The sequence below is a fragment of the Aplidium turbinatum genome, chromosome 2 (genome assembly GCF_918807975.1).
Source record: "Aplidium turbinatum chromosome 2, kaAplTurb1.1, whole genome shotgun sequence".
Lineage (NCBI taxonomy): Eukaryota > Metazoa > Chordata > Ascidiacea > Aplousobranchia > Polyclinidae > Aplidium > Aplidium turbinatum.
In genome coordinates this window covers 26,617,209-26,631,241 of record NC_137473.1, presented here as the reverse complement: position 1 = coordinate 26,631,241, position 14,033 = coordinate 26,617,209, and the positions used below count along the sequence as shown (strand labels likewise).

The 14,033-nt window shown below is 38.0% G+C and overlaps 1 protein-coding gene across 6 annotated transcripts in view; it reads left to right on the top strand.

Annotated features, from left to right (window-relative positions):
• Positions 1-14,033, top strand: part of LOC145764953 (transmembrane and coiled-coil domains protein 1-like) — a 183,537-nt gene that overhangs the window by 107,101 nt on the left and 62,403 nt on the right. For 5 of the 6 annotated variants that reach the window (XM_082576666.1, XM_082576667.1, XM_082576662.1 and 2 more), the window contains 2 exons: positions 3,548-3,703; positions 13,804-13,915. In XM_082576666.1, coding sequence (XP_082432792.1) covers positions 3,548-3,703; positions 13,804-13,915 — 268 coding nt within the window. The remainder of the gene's footprint in view (positions 1-3,547; positions 3,704-13,803; positions 13,916-14,033) is intronic. The other variant, XM_082576668.1, reaches the window with a different exon arrangement.

The window sequence follows — 14,033 nt, the reverse complement described above, 5'->3', positions numbered from 1 at the left end:
AAAAGAGAACTGTAGCTGCCTAGGATACGCATACTAGGATATTCCACAATATTATCGTTTCTTTTATAGTTGAAATTATTGACATGACGAATTTTCATTTAATTGTTCAAACATTTTGTCTCTATTTTATTCTGCACGATTTCAACGTTTAGCGACGTTAAAACGATGTAAAAGCGGCAATGATAATTAGGCTACGGTACCCAACAATTTTCAAAAAAAATTTCAAAAAATCTCTGAAGAGGGAACTCTCCGAAAAAGGCTGTTTCTGAATAGGTAATTCTGCGAATCGGACTCTTCGAATCGGACTCGCCGAATAGTAGCAGACCCTGATTTGTCAAGCATCGGAGAAACAAAAAGAGTAGTGGAAGAAAATGACAGCCAACCTTCAGATCGGAGACGGCACGTGGTGATGATGATTTCGTTGATGTTCATTAAGCCAACCTTGAGGTTGCCCAGTCCGACGTCCAAGTCATCACTCTTCGTACCTGCAAACATGATTAAAGATAGAGAAAAAAGAGATTAAAGTTTTAGGGGTGGACTAGGCCGTCTGGACGAAGGGGTCATCGTCTGAGGTCATGAGCTCATCCACTGAACTGAAGACATTTCGATGGTGAGAAGTCCCGGGTAGTCCAGCCCGCAGAGATTCTCTTAAAGAAACGGACTCCGAGTCAGTTGACAGTTGGTCTTTCTCAACTGATACAGGTGCATCGTCGGAGGTGGCATGGGATTGGTAGGCACTTTAACATGCAGATATCCAATCCAGCACGAACCAATCAGAAGCTACGCTTTTCATGACGTCATCAAGATTGCGTTTGGGAAGAATAAAGGAAAAACGCAATTTCTAGCTAAATTAAATCATCGCTTTGCCATCGGTTGGCTTGGCGCATTGGGTTAGGGCGGTGGTAGTCATTACAATGACGTGGGTTTGATTCCCACCTCTGCTATAGCTCTTTTTTCTTCTGTAATTACCAAACAAAGTTCAAAGTAATTGATAATTCTCTGGCTGAATGCTGGAATGGTCACAATAGCAGATAACGTAGATAACGTACAGATAACGTAGCATCTCATTGGTTCGTGGTTGGATTGGGTACGCGCGTAGATTATTAGAAATCTGCTTGTTAAAGTGCCTACCCATGGGATGCGTCGTGGTCTTTTGGAGTCAGTGCCATGGGAGGTACTGATTCAGAAATCAATCTTCGCTTGTTCGAGCGCTCTTTTGGAGTCGATGTCTTGGTCTCCAGTGTGCTGGAAAGGTATTTATCGAACTTATTGCAAGCCTCGAAATTCACAGCGGACACGGCGGTCATGTCCGCCGTCACAGCATGTGATGTCCGCGGGAAGTACCATCTAGATTGGTCATATTTGTCCGCCGAGAAATCACACAGGAACTAGCGATACAAATCGTCATTGCACATTACTAACAATTGTTGCGAGAATGTAATTTCCTGCGCAAATTTCTAGCGCGCATCTAGAAAATGTGAATTCTGTATCTCTCACCTAGACAACAAAATCTATCATGCTTATATTAATTCAATGTAGACGGAGACGTTGAATCAATGTAAAAATGATAAATTTTGTTGTCTGGGTAGCTTCCATTGAAGCAGGAAAACTTTCGATTTTTACATTGCTTCAACGATTGATGACATTGAATCAGCGTAACGAAGGTGAATAATTCGCTAAGAATCAATGGGAGTACGAGTACTTCCACACTAATCAGCACAAGTTTGTTCAAGTTTTACGTCACAATTTCTTGGTTTGATCTCCGAGTAATATTGACAAGGCAAGGTTGGTTACAAAATCAGATTATACCAGTATGAGTAGGCTATTACAGCAAGATGCAGCAAAATTTGTTAAGTTATGGTATTACTGTAAGAAAGAAAAGGCTCAGGGAAAATTCACTTTCACTCACATGACACGCAAAAATGAACTTAAACTTAAAGAAAAAAGCCTAGTGAAACTGCACAGCAGAAAATAGTAGCGTTAGTGTAGAAGTTTACCGACTCGTGCCCAAAGCATTGTGACGCAAGAAGCCACACGACCTCGTTCGGTAGAAGTTAATTAGTTGTGCAGCAAGCAGCTACACGCCGCTTTGACTCTTCAAACGCACGTTGTTGGTCTGATGAAAGCCTTTCAGAGTGATTTTGCTGAAATTTTAAAAAGCCTTTCAAACCGCAGCTATAGTTCTCAAATGGCGAAGAATTTTCAATATAAAGTGATTGAGCATGACGATCGACGCTAAAACTTGTGTTTCCGCCGTGAGACTTAATTTGTCTGCCGAGATAGCTGCTTAGACCGGACACGTTTGTCCGCCGTCAACAAAAACGAATTTCGAGGCCTGTTATTGGCAGCTGAAGAAAGGCTGCTTTGCACGGGGGTTTTGTGGTTGCGTTTCCCTCCACGGCCCATGATGTAGAGAGAGATGTAGAGCCATCATTGCTCGTGGTGGAGCTTTTACGCTTCTTTGCCCTGTTGTTTTTTTGTTTTTTTTTAGGAATATTGGTCATGCAGTTCCGCAATCAGGCTTGTGAAAGCCTGATGACCAGGAAACAGAGCAAGTAATCTGTTTGGTGGGCGACGACTCTGAGTCGTACGTTTTCCTCATTTTAAGCGTGGAAACGGGTGACCATGCGCTGCCCTGCGAGTTCCTTGCAAGGAAAGCGGCCTCCGACCTTTGGCAGAAGCATTCATTGCTTCTGTCTAGTGAGCGTTTTGATCTCCTCGCAAGCGCCCGTTTTCTGGTCAGTTTGGAAGTGTATCGGCCTAGGTTCGTTGTCTTTTGGTTGGGCACTTTGATGTCAGGTGGCCCCGGATTTTGCATATCTGGCAGAGTGGCAAATGTGCCTGCAGAGTGGCATATAGTCAGTAGTCCAGTAGTGCTGATGCCAGGAAGATTGCTCCTTCTCAACAGTGTATAATCCTTGGTGACAGTTAGTTTAATTGTTTTCTTTGCACAAAGGTAAGAATTTAATTGACTGACCTGTTGAGAACTATGTGGCATGAATTAGTGGTGCAATACTGATGAGCCTAACCTCGTGGATGAAACAAGTGTCTATCACTGTCAACTCTTGCTACACTCGACTGCCGAGAAAAACATGCGTGTATTTTGTTGTTATTGTGTCTTTAAAACTGTGTCAACTTAGTTTTACGAAGTATCAATTTAAGGTTTCCTTTCATGATGCGCAAGAGCGTTTTTTAACACTAATTGTCCAAAAAGTTGAAAGTAGCTGAAAATAGTGCACCGGTAACTCTGTTTATAGTTGTGAATTTGAAAAACGTATTAACTTAACTCTTCTTACCTTCTTCTAAAAGGTAATTTTCCGGCTAGGAGTAGGTACTTTTTGGATGGAAATTTCAAAAAAATTATATGAGAGGTTTCAAAATATTCTATTGTAACCTAAATTTAGGGCTAACGTTGCATATATACTCACCCCCTTTTTCTAAATTTAGGAATAACGTTGCATATAGACTCACCCCCTTTTCCTAAGTTTCGCTGTGTTTTTACCTATTCTACCAGTGCTCTTTTCATGCAAACCTTGCTTTCGTTTAGTTACAAAAGAAGCTTGATTCATATCATCGTCGTTTAAAAGAGGTGGAATCAAATTTTGCTTCAAAAGGAAGGTTACATGACATTGGAACTAACATCCGGGTTATTTCCAGTGGGTTGGCTGACACATCCAAAGGAAGTTCACCTGGATTACACATGGTAAGTTTTAGCTGATCGTTAGGGTGTGGCGGGTGCCATGAAAAAAAATGAAACTTGGTCCCGATGACTTGTATCTTTTTTATTTGCGGTGGTTTTATGAAAAAATACCTTGTTTAGATTTTAGCTCCTTTGGGTCAAATTTACCTATAGCCGAAAAATATGATGAATTTTGATCTCAAAAATGGCCCTGCATCTAACAATTTTGAAGAAAACGTATTTATACTGAATGTATAAATTTGCACGTATCTTAAATTTCATTTTAATCGTTCCATAAAAAATTATTTTCTAAGAAATACACTGGTCCTTTTGTAGTCTAAATTTTAGCTTTTGAAAATCAATTTTTGAATTTTTAGATGATGAAATCGCCTTGATAGTGCGATACATGATCACATATATGCAACAATTTAAACAAAGTTAACGCAGTACAACTTGCAGTAAATTGAGGAATATTTATGTTGTTTAATGCCCAAAACCAAAATGTGGTTATGTAAGTTATCACATGAAGCATACAGCATGTAAAATGTGGTAAGGTATGCTATAAAACTAGACTTTATTGCAAGAAATCAGCATTTGGATCTAATTTTTTGTTTCTTCTGATTGGGTCATGAATGCTATCATTTACAACAGGGGTCGGTAACCTACCGCCCACGGCCGGGTCCGGCCCATCAAGCAAAATCATCCGGCCCGAAACATCTCGTTAGTTATTAAAAGAGCACAGCTCGCTGACTCATTTGTAATTTTATCTTATCAGGTGATAAAGCTATGAAATTAGGCAATAAGGGAAATGCCATGCAATGGAGTAATAATAAGTGTGTGTGTTTGCAGACATGTGCAAGTGCATTAGTGAGAGTGGAAGCATTCCGTTACATTTTGGAATGCTTAGTAGCTTTGTGGTTAAACTTACTGAGCCGTTTCATGTATGATTATTATGAAGTCATAGACAATAAGGTTAACAATAAAAAGTAAAAATAGAAAATGTATGAAACGTGAAAGCTATTGAGAGTATAACTAGCTGTGAGAGCATCCCTGGCACTGTAGTTAGTCATGTTGGAAGTTTTAGTTTTTAAGTACATAGTCCCCGCTTATTAAGCCTACCTCCGGGCCCGACGATTTTGAGCTTATACAACCGGTGGGCCTATTATGTGAGAGATGATTTTTGCCACTCTCATGCATTCAGTAATTCCGGACCGGACCAACTTGGGGTTGTTAAGTGGAGACTACTGTATTGGTAGAGTGCAAACAGTAGTTAGTCTGATGACTGAGTGAGGCTGTACACTAGGCATAACACTAGTAGAATAAAGCTGTTTGATTGTATTATAAGTAGTTAGTCTGTTAAGAAATGTGTTACGTCGTTAAAACAAAACAGTACAATGAAGTTCTATACATATACAGTCACACAGTGTCGTTAAAACAATAACTAGCCTAAATATAAAGTCTGTATATAAATTTTTAGGCAGCCTAGGATGTTAGCAAAACGTAAAAAGGTTGCTGCCAAGTGCCGAGATTTTAATGATATGTGGACGGAGAAATAGTTTTTTATATTACACTTCGGCGAATCTACATGCTTAATTTGCAATAAATGTGTTGCTGTCAGCAAGGATTATAGCATCTAGCATCATTGTGAGACAGAGCATTCTTACTTTTCGAAGTATAGTGGCCAAACGAGACAAGATAAAATTAACTGCCTTAAATTCAGTTTGGAAACAGAGTAGTATGTTTCAACAACAGAGCATTGGTTATGAGGTGCAAAATGAGGTGACGAAATTAATTGCAAAAAACAAGAAGCCTTTCTGATGGTGAATTCATAAAAGACAGTCTGATTATCGTTGTCAAAGTCATTTGTCTTCAAAAAAAAGTTTTCAAATCTTAGCTTTTCTGCTAAAACGGTCACCCGACGAATAGAAGAAATGTCAGAAGATGAAAACTTGTCAACAAAATTGCTTTAAAAATTTGCAATATTGTTCGATAGCCATTGATGACAGCACTGATAGCACGGACACAGCTCAGCTTGCGATATTTGCGCTTGGAGTCACTTCAAATTTTAACACTGTATAAGATTTTGTGAAATTGGTTCCTATGAATGATACTACAACAAGAGAAGATATTTTGAAAGCATTGATGCTGTGCATTGAGGGCATGACTCTCGATCTTTCAAAATTGGTTTTGGTGACAACAGATGAAGCTCCTACAATGATTGGGAAACATAAAGGTGCTGTTACTCTTCTTCAAAAACACTTAGAAGGACGCAGTGACAAGCAAACAACAACAGACTCAATGCTGACCCTACACGAACACTAATGGTCACTTTAAACTTTGGACTGTACGTTAGGGTGTTGCAGGCGCCCCGACCCTCTCGGATTTTGCTTACCTTTTTTGTGGTACTGTGTTTAGATCAGTAGACCACAAATATGAAGTTTCATAAATTTTCATCGACGTTTACCTCCACCGCCGAGGCCATTTTGAGGACCATTTTTTGAAATTTTTCATATTTTTTGCCACTAGAGGGCAGTGCATAAGTTTTGCAATATTGGGGGTATATTTAAAAGATGCCCTATGATGTTCTGAATTGTTAAAAAAAAAATTGGGGAAATGGGATAAGTATATCCAGAAATATTCAAGTTTTGTCACTAATTTTTTGCACAATACTGCTCCTAGTGGCGAAAAGAAAAATTAAAATATCTTAAAAACTACTCATCATATTGTTATGGAACTTGCATGCACCCCCCCATTTTCGTAGATAAGGAATTTGATTTTAGCAATATTTTTGCAAAATATTACCACTAGAGGGCGGTATTCCTAATTTTGATCTGTTTTCCCGTAAAAAGGCGATATTGTTGCATTTCTTGAGCTGTGCTATCTGAAGAATACAATTTCATGACTTATGCACAACAAAATGTATTCAATTGTAAAGAAACTGCATGCATGCACTATGTCTATATCAATAAATCCAAACAGGCAATGTGAGTCTTAGTCAACACAATTTCCGCAAAGGCAGTTGTACATCTTCATTGTGTTGATAAACGACGTTTTCTAAGATGTGGTATCCTTCCTTCGATTCTCCTCCACCACTTGAATATAGTTTTGCAGATTTTTTTCCTGTTTTGCTAGATGAAGAAAGTCGGATACCAGTTTTACCCCTCTCTCTGCTGAATCATTGCAGACTCTGAGTGCACTTATGATACCATTAGCAGAAGCATAGCCATCATCTATTTCCCACTCTTTCGGGTGTTTGGCAAGAAAAGTTGTTGAAATGTGCAAAAGTTCAAAAAACATTTTGCTGCTGGCACTTGCATAGGAGCACAATGACAATGAGTTATCATTAACAATGTCTGGCAACTCTAGCTTTCCGTATCCATTACCAAACCTGTTTGTAACCTGGCCATCGAAACTTGCATTTAAATGCAACAGAGTTCCAGCCAAAGCTTCCTTTTCATCCATAGTGACTTGTTTGTCCCATAGAGCTAAGGGGATCAGCTGCCCAGTTGCATACCATGTGTGCCTACCTAAAGCTTTTAAAGCAGCAACACTGATAGTTTTGTCTACTGCAGCATAGCTTTTGATGTCACTTACCAGTTGCAAATCTTCGCGGGGTGCTGATGCAGCAATTGGACAGTTGAACCACCATCCATTAAATTATATGTTTTGTATGTTTTGTATTTGTGACTTGGAAATGATTCCTTGTGGTAGAAAGTCTTGCAGCATTACTATCTTATATAGCAATAGAGCTGCTTTCCCATCCACCTTGCTCGATGGACTGTACCACATTTCATGAAGTTGAACTGTCCACTGTTGATTCCAATGTACATCACCATCAGGTCTAAAAGTTCTTTGTAGTTACGGTAGTTACCCCTCTGATAATTTTGCATATCTCTCTCAAAATTTATAAGTGCTTCCATTTTTCTTTGAGTTGTTACAAATTCTCCCAACTCTTGAGGATCTTTGGTGTGCAGTACATGGATGGATGGTCATTTTATTTTTGTTTGGATGCGAAACGCCGAAACATACATAAAACAAAAACTGACAGTGTGCATCAGGATGGGTTGCATTGAATCCTTTGTTCCGGAATCTTTTGAATAGTTCAATGCCGTGAAAATCGAAATGTCAAGATCTCCAGACATTGAACTATTCAAAAAAATTGATGCAACCCCACATGCTGCAGCTGTACTGCACAACAAAGATCCTCAAGAGTTGGGAGAATTTGTAACAACTCAAAGCAGAAAAATGGAAGCACTTATAAATTTTGAGAGAGATATGCAAAATTATCAGAGGGGTAACTACAAAGAACTTTTAAACCTGATGGCGATGTACATTGGAATCAACAGTGGACAGTTCAACTTCATGAAATGTGGTACAGTCCATCGAGCAAGGTGGATGGGAAAGCAGCTCTATTGCTATAAGATAATAATGCTGCAAGACTTTCTACCACAAGGAATCATTTCCAAGCCACAAATACAAAACAAAGAGTGATTTGTTGACTTTTGCACTTTTGTATTAATTTAATGGATGGTGGTTCAACTGTCCAATTGCTGCATCAGCACCCCGAGAAGATTTGCAACTGGTAGAGTGGTAAGTAACATCAAAAGCTATGCTGCAGTAGACAATATCAGTGTTGCACTGTTGCTGCTTTAAAAGCTTTAGGTAGGCACACATGGTATGTAACTGGGGACTGTGAGGAACTGCTCCCCTTAGCTCTATGGGACGAACAAGTCACTATGGATGAAAAGGAAGCTTTGGCTGGAACTCTGTTGCATTTAAATGCAAGTTTCGATGGCCAGGTTACAAACAGGTTTGGTAATGGATACGGAAAGCCAGAGCTGCCAGATATTGTTAATGATAACTCATTGTCATTGTGCTCCTATGCAAATGCCAGCAGCAAAATGTTTTTTGAACTTTTGCACATTTCAACAACTTTTCTTGCCAAACACCCGAAAGAGTGGGAAATAGATGATGGCTATGCTTCTGCTAATGGTATCATAAGTGCACTCAGAGTCTGCAATGATTCAGCAGAGAGAGGGGTAAAACTGGTATCCGACCTTCTTCATCTAGCAAAACAAGAAAAAAATCTGCAAAACTATATTCAAGTATTGGAGGAGGATTGAAGAAAGATACCACATCATAGAAAACGTCATTTATCAACACAATGAAGATGCAAAACTGCCTTTGCGGAAATTGTGTTAACTAAGATTCACAATGCCTGTTTGGATTTATTGGTATAGTGCAGTGTTTCTCAACCTTTTTTGGCCCAACGCCCCCTTCATGAACTGGCAAAATGTTACCGCCCATCAACAAAAACGATTAATTACGAAAAGCGAATATAAAACTGTCACGATTTCTTTCTATCTCTTACCAGGAAAAAGACTTGGAAAGGTTCAATGACGTAGTTTAATGGGTCAACCGAAAAGCAGTCAATTAAATGTCGAATAATTCTACTAGTGAAATGATAATCTGACTTCTTGAAGAACTTTAACGAACGGCTTCTCAAATAACTCTAATTTCTGCATCAACTACCCATCCACAACTCATAGCACAACTCTCATAATCAACTTATAATAAACACCATAATAATCTCAGAATCATCAGAAATACAAACTACACCACTATTTATAGTTGGCTGTTTAGTCCAGTAACTTCGAGAAGGTTACATCATAAAGAACCATTGTTCGGTCACGTAGCATTTAAAAGGTAAACAACAGAAGTCTCTAGAAGGTCACGTTCGCAAGAAGATTCTTACATAATAACGATTTCGCAATCGGACATTTACTGATAAACAACCTTATGACGTCATGACAAACGACGCTCAGAAATCATGAAAAACAACAGAACCTTCTAGATTTGCATGCTTACAGATGATTCTAGAAATACGTTACATAATACAAATTTCTCAATCAGAGGTTACTTCAGGTCATAACCGATAATAACACAACGCACCAGAATTCCATAATGAAAATAGCACATTCGTTGAAGATACAAAGCAAGCCATCGCGAGGCATTTGCACCTTGATTGTGACAAAAACAATACTACAAAAAGTGCTCAATGCCATCCAAAAAGCCAAGAAGAGCGAATTACATCAAATATAGACTAGTTACCAGTCTCTAAAACCTTTAGGCTACAGCCTGTTTTATCCTAAAAGGGGGATCATCAGAAGGTCCCTATTCAAATAGAATTCTATTTCTATTAGAATAAGGACCTTTTCAAATAGAATTCTAAGAAATTCAGAAGGTCCTTATTCAAATAGAATTATATTTCTATTAGGATAAGGACCTTTTGATGATCCCCCTTTTAGGGTTAAACAGGCTGTAACTGTTTTAGAGACTAGTAACTATATTTGATGAAAAGCAAATATTTATTTGCGAGCATGAAAACAGTATAGGCCTACTGGTAGTCAGTGTGAACCTTGGGTTTGGTGAGAAAGTGCCAGTTTCTTCACATCCGGTGTAAAGCCAGTGAGAAACATTCGAAGATCACCTTTTATGGATATGTCAAGTGGGTTTCGCTGTTTGGTATGTAGCAGAACAACACAGCTGAATCCCTTTTCCACCAAGGTATGAGGTAGGAAATGCTACCACGAAGATACAAGCTCTTTGACGAATCGTTACGCTGGGTGGTAGATAGGTTAAACCAGAATGCCCCCCAATAATCAAAACGCCCCCCTTAAGCCGAAGTAATCATACCGCCCCCCTACAAAATCAAAACCCGTTGAGAACCACTGATATAGTGCATGCATGCAGTTTCTTTACAATTGAATAAATTTTGTTGTGCACAAGTCATGAAATTGTATTCTTCAGATAGCACAGCTCAAGAAATGCAACAATATCGCCTTTTTACAGGAAAATAGATCAAAATTAGGATTACCGCCCTCTAGTGGTAATATTTTGCAAAAATATTGCTAAAATCAAATTCCTTACCCATGAAAATGGGGGGGTGCATGCAAGTTCCATAACAATATGATGAGTAGTTTTTGAGATATTTTAATTTTCCTTTTCACCACTAGGAGCAGTATTGTGCAAAAAATTAGTGAAAAAAATTAGTGAAAATATTTTTGGATATACTCATCCCATTTCTCCAATTTTTTTTTTAACAATTCAGAACACCATAGGGCATCTTTTAAATGTACCCCCAATATTGCAAAACTTATACACTGCCCTCTAGTGGCAAAAAACATGAAAAATTTCAAAAAGTGGTCCTCAAAATGGCCTCGGCGGTGGAGGTAAACGTCGATGAAAATTTATGAAACTTCATATTTGTGGTCTACTGATCTAAACACAGTACCACAAAAAAGGTAAGCATGGTGAGACCAAGATTTAAATTTTATGGGGCGCCTGCAACACCCTACTGTACGTTCCATTAACTCGAAGACTGGATATGTTTGTCACAGTTTCTTTCTATCTCTTACCAGGAAAAAGACTTGGAAAGGTTCAATGACGTAGTGTAATGGGTATAACCGAAAAGCAGTCAATTAAATGTCGAATAAGTTCTACTGGTGAAATGATAATGAAAGTTCTTGAAGGACTTTAACAAACGGCTTCTCAAATAACTCTAATTTCGAACACAATTTATATCAGCACCAATTTTCATCTACTTGTATTCAATTACTTCAAATCTCAATCAACAATAATTTCTGCACCTTTTACCAATCCACAACTCATAACACAACTCTCATAATCCAACTCGTAATACAACTCTAATAATCAACTCATAATAAAATCATCTCATAATTCACACCACTATTTATAGCAGGTTTAAAGAAGCTTCTAGATCTGCACCTAGCAGTAGAATGATCTAGAAAACACGTTACATAATAAAGATTTTGCAATCACAGATCTACTGATAAACATCCTTATGACGTCATGACAAACGTCATTTGGCAATCGTGGAAAACAAAAGAACATTCCAGGTTTGTTCTGAATGTTCTGGAAATACCTTACATAATAGAGATCTCGCAATCAAAGGTTACTAGAGGACAATAACCGATGATAACCTATAGCATAAGAATTTTACAATCAAAACAGCACGCTCGATCAAGATACAAAGCAGCCCGTCGCGAGACCTCACACATTGATTGTGACAATATTGCATAGCCCACCATAACACTCTTCTTGGCACTCAATCAAAAGTTTTTTTTGGGTAAAAAAAAAACAAGGAACAAGTTTTTTGTTTTGTTAAAAACTGCTCTTGCAATTGATGCAGAATGAAACTACCTCCAGGATGCAGTGGGAAAGTCTTACGTATATTACATTGCTATTGCATAAATGCTGCTCAACGAACATGCCTAATCTCCAGCTAAACACGCCAAAAATATGTCCAGGTGCAAATATTTCCTATTTTACATACCGGTACTTCTGGAAATGGGAAAATGACAGGTTTTTTATAGCTATAATTGTAACAATTAGAAATTCTTCTAAATAGCAAACATATTCCACCATGTTCTAGTAGACCGAGCCTGTATTCAGTAATTGACAAATCATTTTTTCACAAATTCACACCGAAACTAAAATAATATTGGTGGAGAAAATATTTATTCTGTGGAGCAAAAGTCACAAGTGCTTGTAGTACAGCACAGAAGCATCCGCAATACTCGTTATAACCAATTCTTATAGTTCATGCTTCACACTTCATTCAGGTTTTGGTTTTAAAAACACTCAAGACATTAGATTGTTTAAAAGCAATTTCTTGTTACTTTGAAATTGTCATTTTTTCTAAATTTAAGTCAGTTAAAACTGATCATGTTCATTTATCTGTTGACCATTTTTTTTTTATCAATGTTTTTTTTTGTCGTATCCAGGTTTACACCTGGTGGTTGAAGATTTAGATTAAGTGGGTGGGAAGGCAAGGAAGCCAATCTTCAATTCTTCATGTCCTCTTTCAGGCATGCCTTTAACTTTAAGTCTTCTGCCAAAGACACAGCCGCATGCTCATAAGTGGTGTCGAACCGGTGCCTTTTCGGTTGCCGTTCCAGCGCTCTCATCACTCAGCTATGCAGCCAACTTTATCAATGTTGATAGAGACTAAGGGTTTTTCAAGAACTGTTCTTGTGTTCGTGTTGTTGTGATGTCATTAGGCCTGTCTGTAACATATAATTGGTACTTGTTTATTGATAACATATGCTTCACTGTCGCCACTATTAACTATCCACTCAATAAAATGCACTTTACTTAAAAGTAATGATGACCTGACAAGAACACTAATCTCCACAATGTCATATTAAGTTTATATCTAGGAATCTCTATTTTGGTCTGCTACTATTTAAGGAATCCGATTCGAAGATGGCAATTTTGAGATATCCCAATTTGAAGATTTCTAAAATCTCACAGAGGCATCTGCTTGTATATATAAGGAGTTAATCAAATTAACTCTCTGCAAAAAAAAAAGTTCTCAAACAATATTTCATATCCATACTTGTTACGCATGAATCATTACCACGGTCGACACATCAGTAGCGAATCTGCCAATTGCTTCCTTCAAACAATAGCCTATAAATTAACCGGCAGACCAACTATTTTCAAATGTATGAAATCGCCTCTCCCCTCAACATCCACCACTGCGACATCAACAATTATAGGTTAGGTTAATTGGCTAACCTATAAAATAATCGTTACTAGATATCGCTATAGCCTGTACTCGCAAGATATCAGTTAAATTACATCTACTTCACTGAAACCATATCTTTCTTGTTTGCATGGGTATGGGAAGGTAAACACTGAACACTAATGCGCCTACCCAAATAATCCCTGCAAATTCTCTAAATAAACAAAAGCCATTGCTGGATTTTCAAGAAATTGCTGAATCGGTTTTCTCCGAAAAAGACTGTCTCCAAATTGGGATTTCTCCCAATCGGTGTCTTCGAAACGGGTCGTTCCGTCTGTAAGTGGTCAAATATTTCGATTTTTATTGATTCTAGAGCTACGTGTCATACATCAACTTTTCCGTTTTACATTTTACCTGTCAGTTTTCTATGGACCTGAGCAGTTGTAACTTCCAGAAATTAAATACCAAACTTTAGATCTCTTTGTTCTTTATCATTGCAAGATTAAACTGGTGATTTTACATTTACATGTTACTGACATGGTACAAAATATAACTTTGTATTTTCTTCGATCAGCCATTGCAGAACACATCTGGTACTATCAGCTTCAAACCTAAAGGTGGCTTCTTGAAATTAAAGAATATATCCGGCAGTGCTGACAATTTAACTGGTTCTAAAGATGATGATGGTATTATAAAGTTTGATTGTTACTTTAAAGTTGCAATTTCTTGTTTTAACTTCCAAACGACTTTTGTAACAAAAAATTCTTAAAAATTCAAGTATATTCCACTTCTGGTGTTAATTCC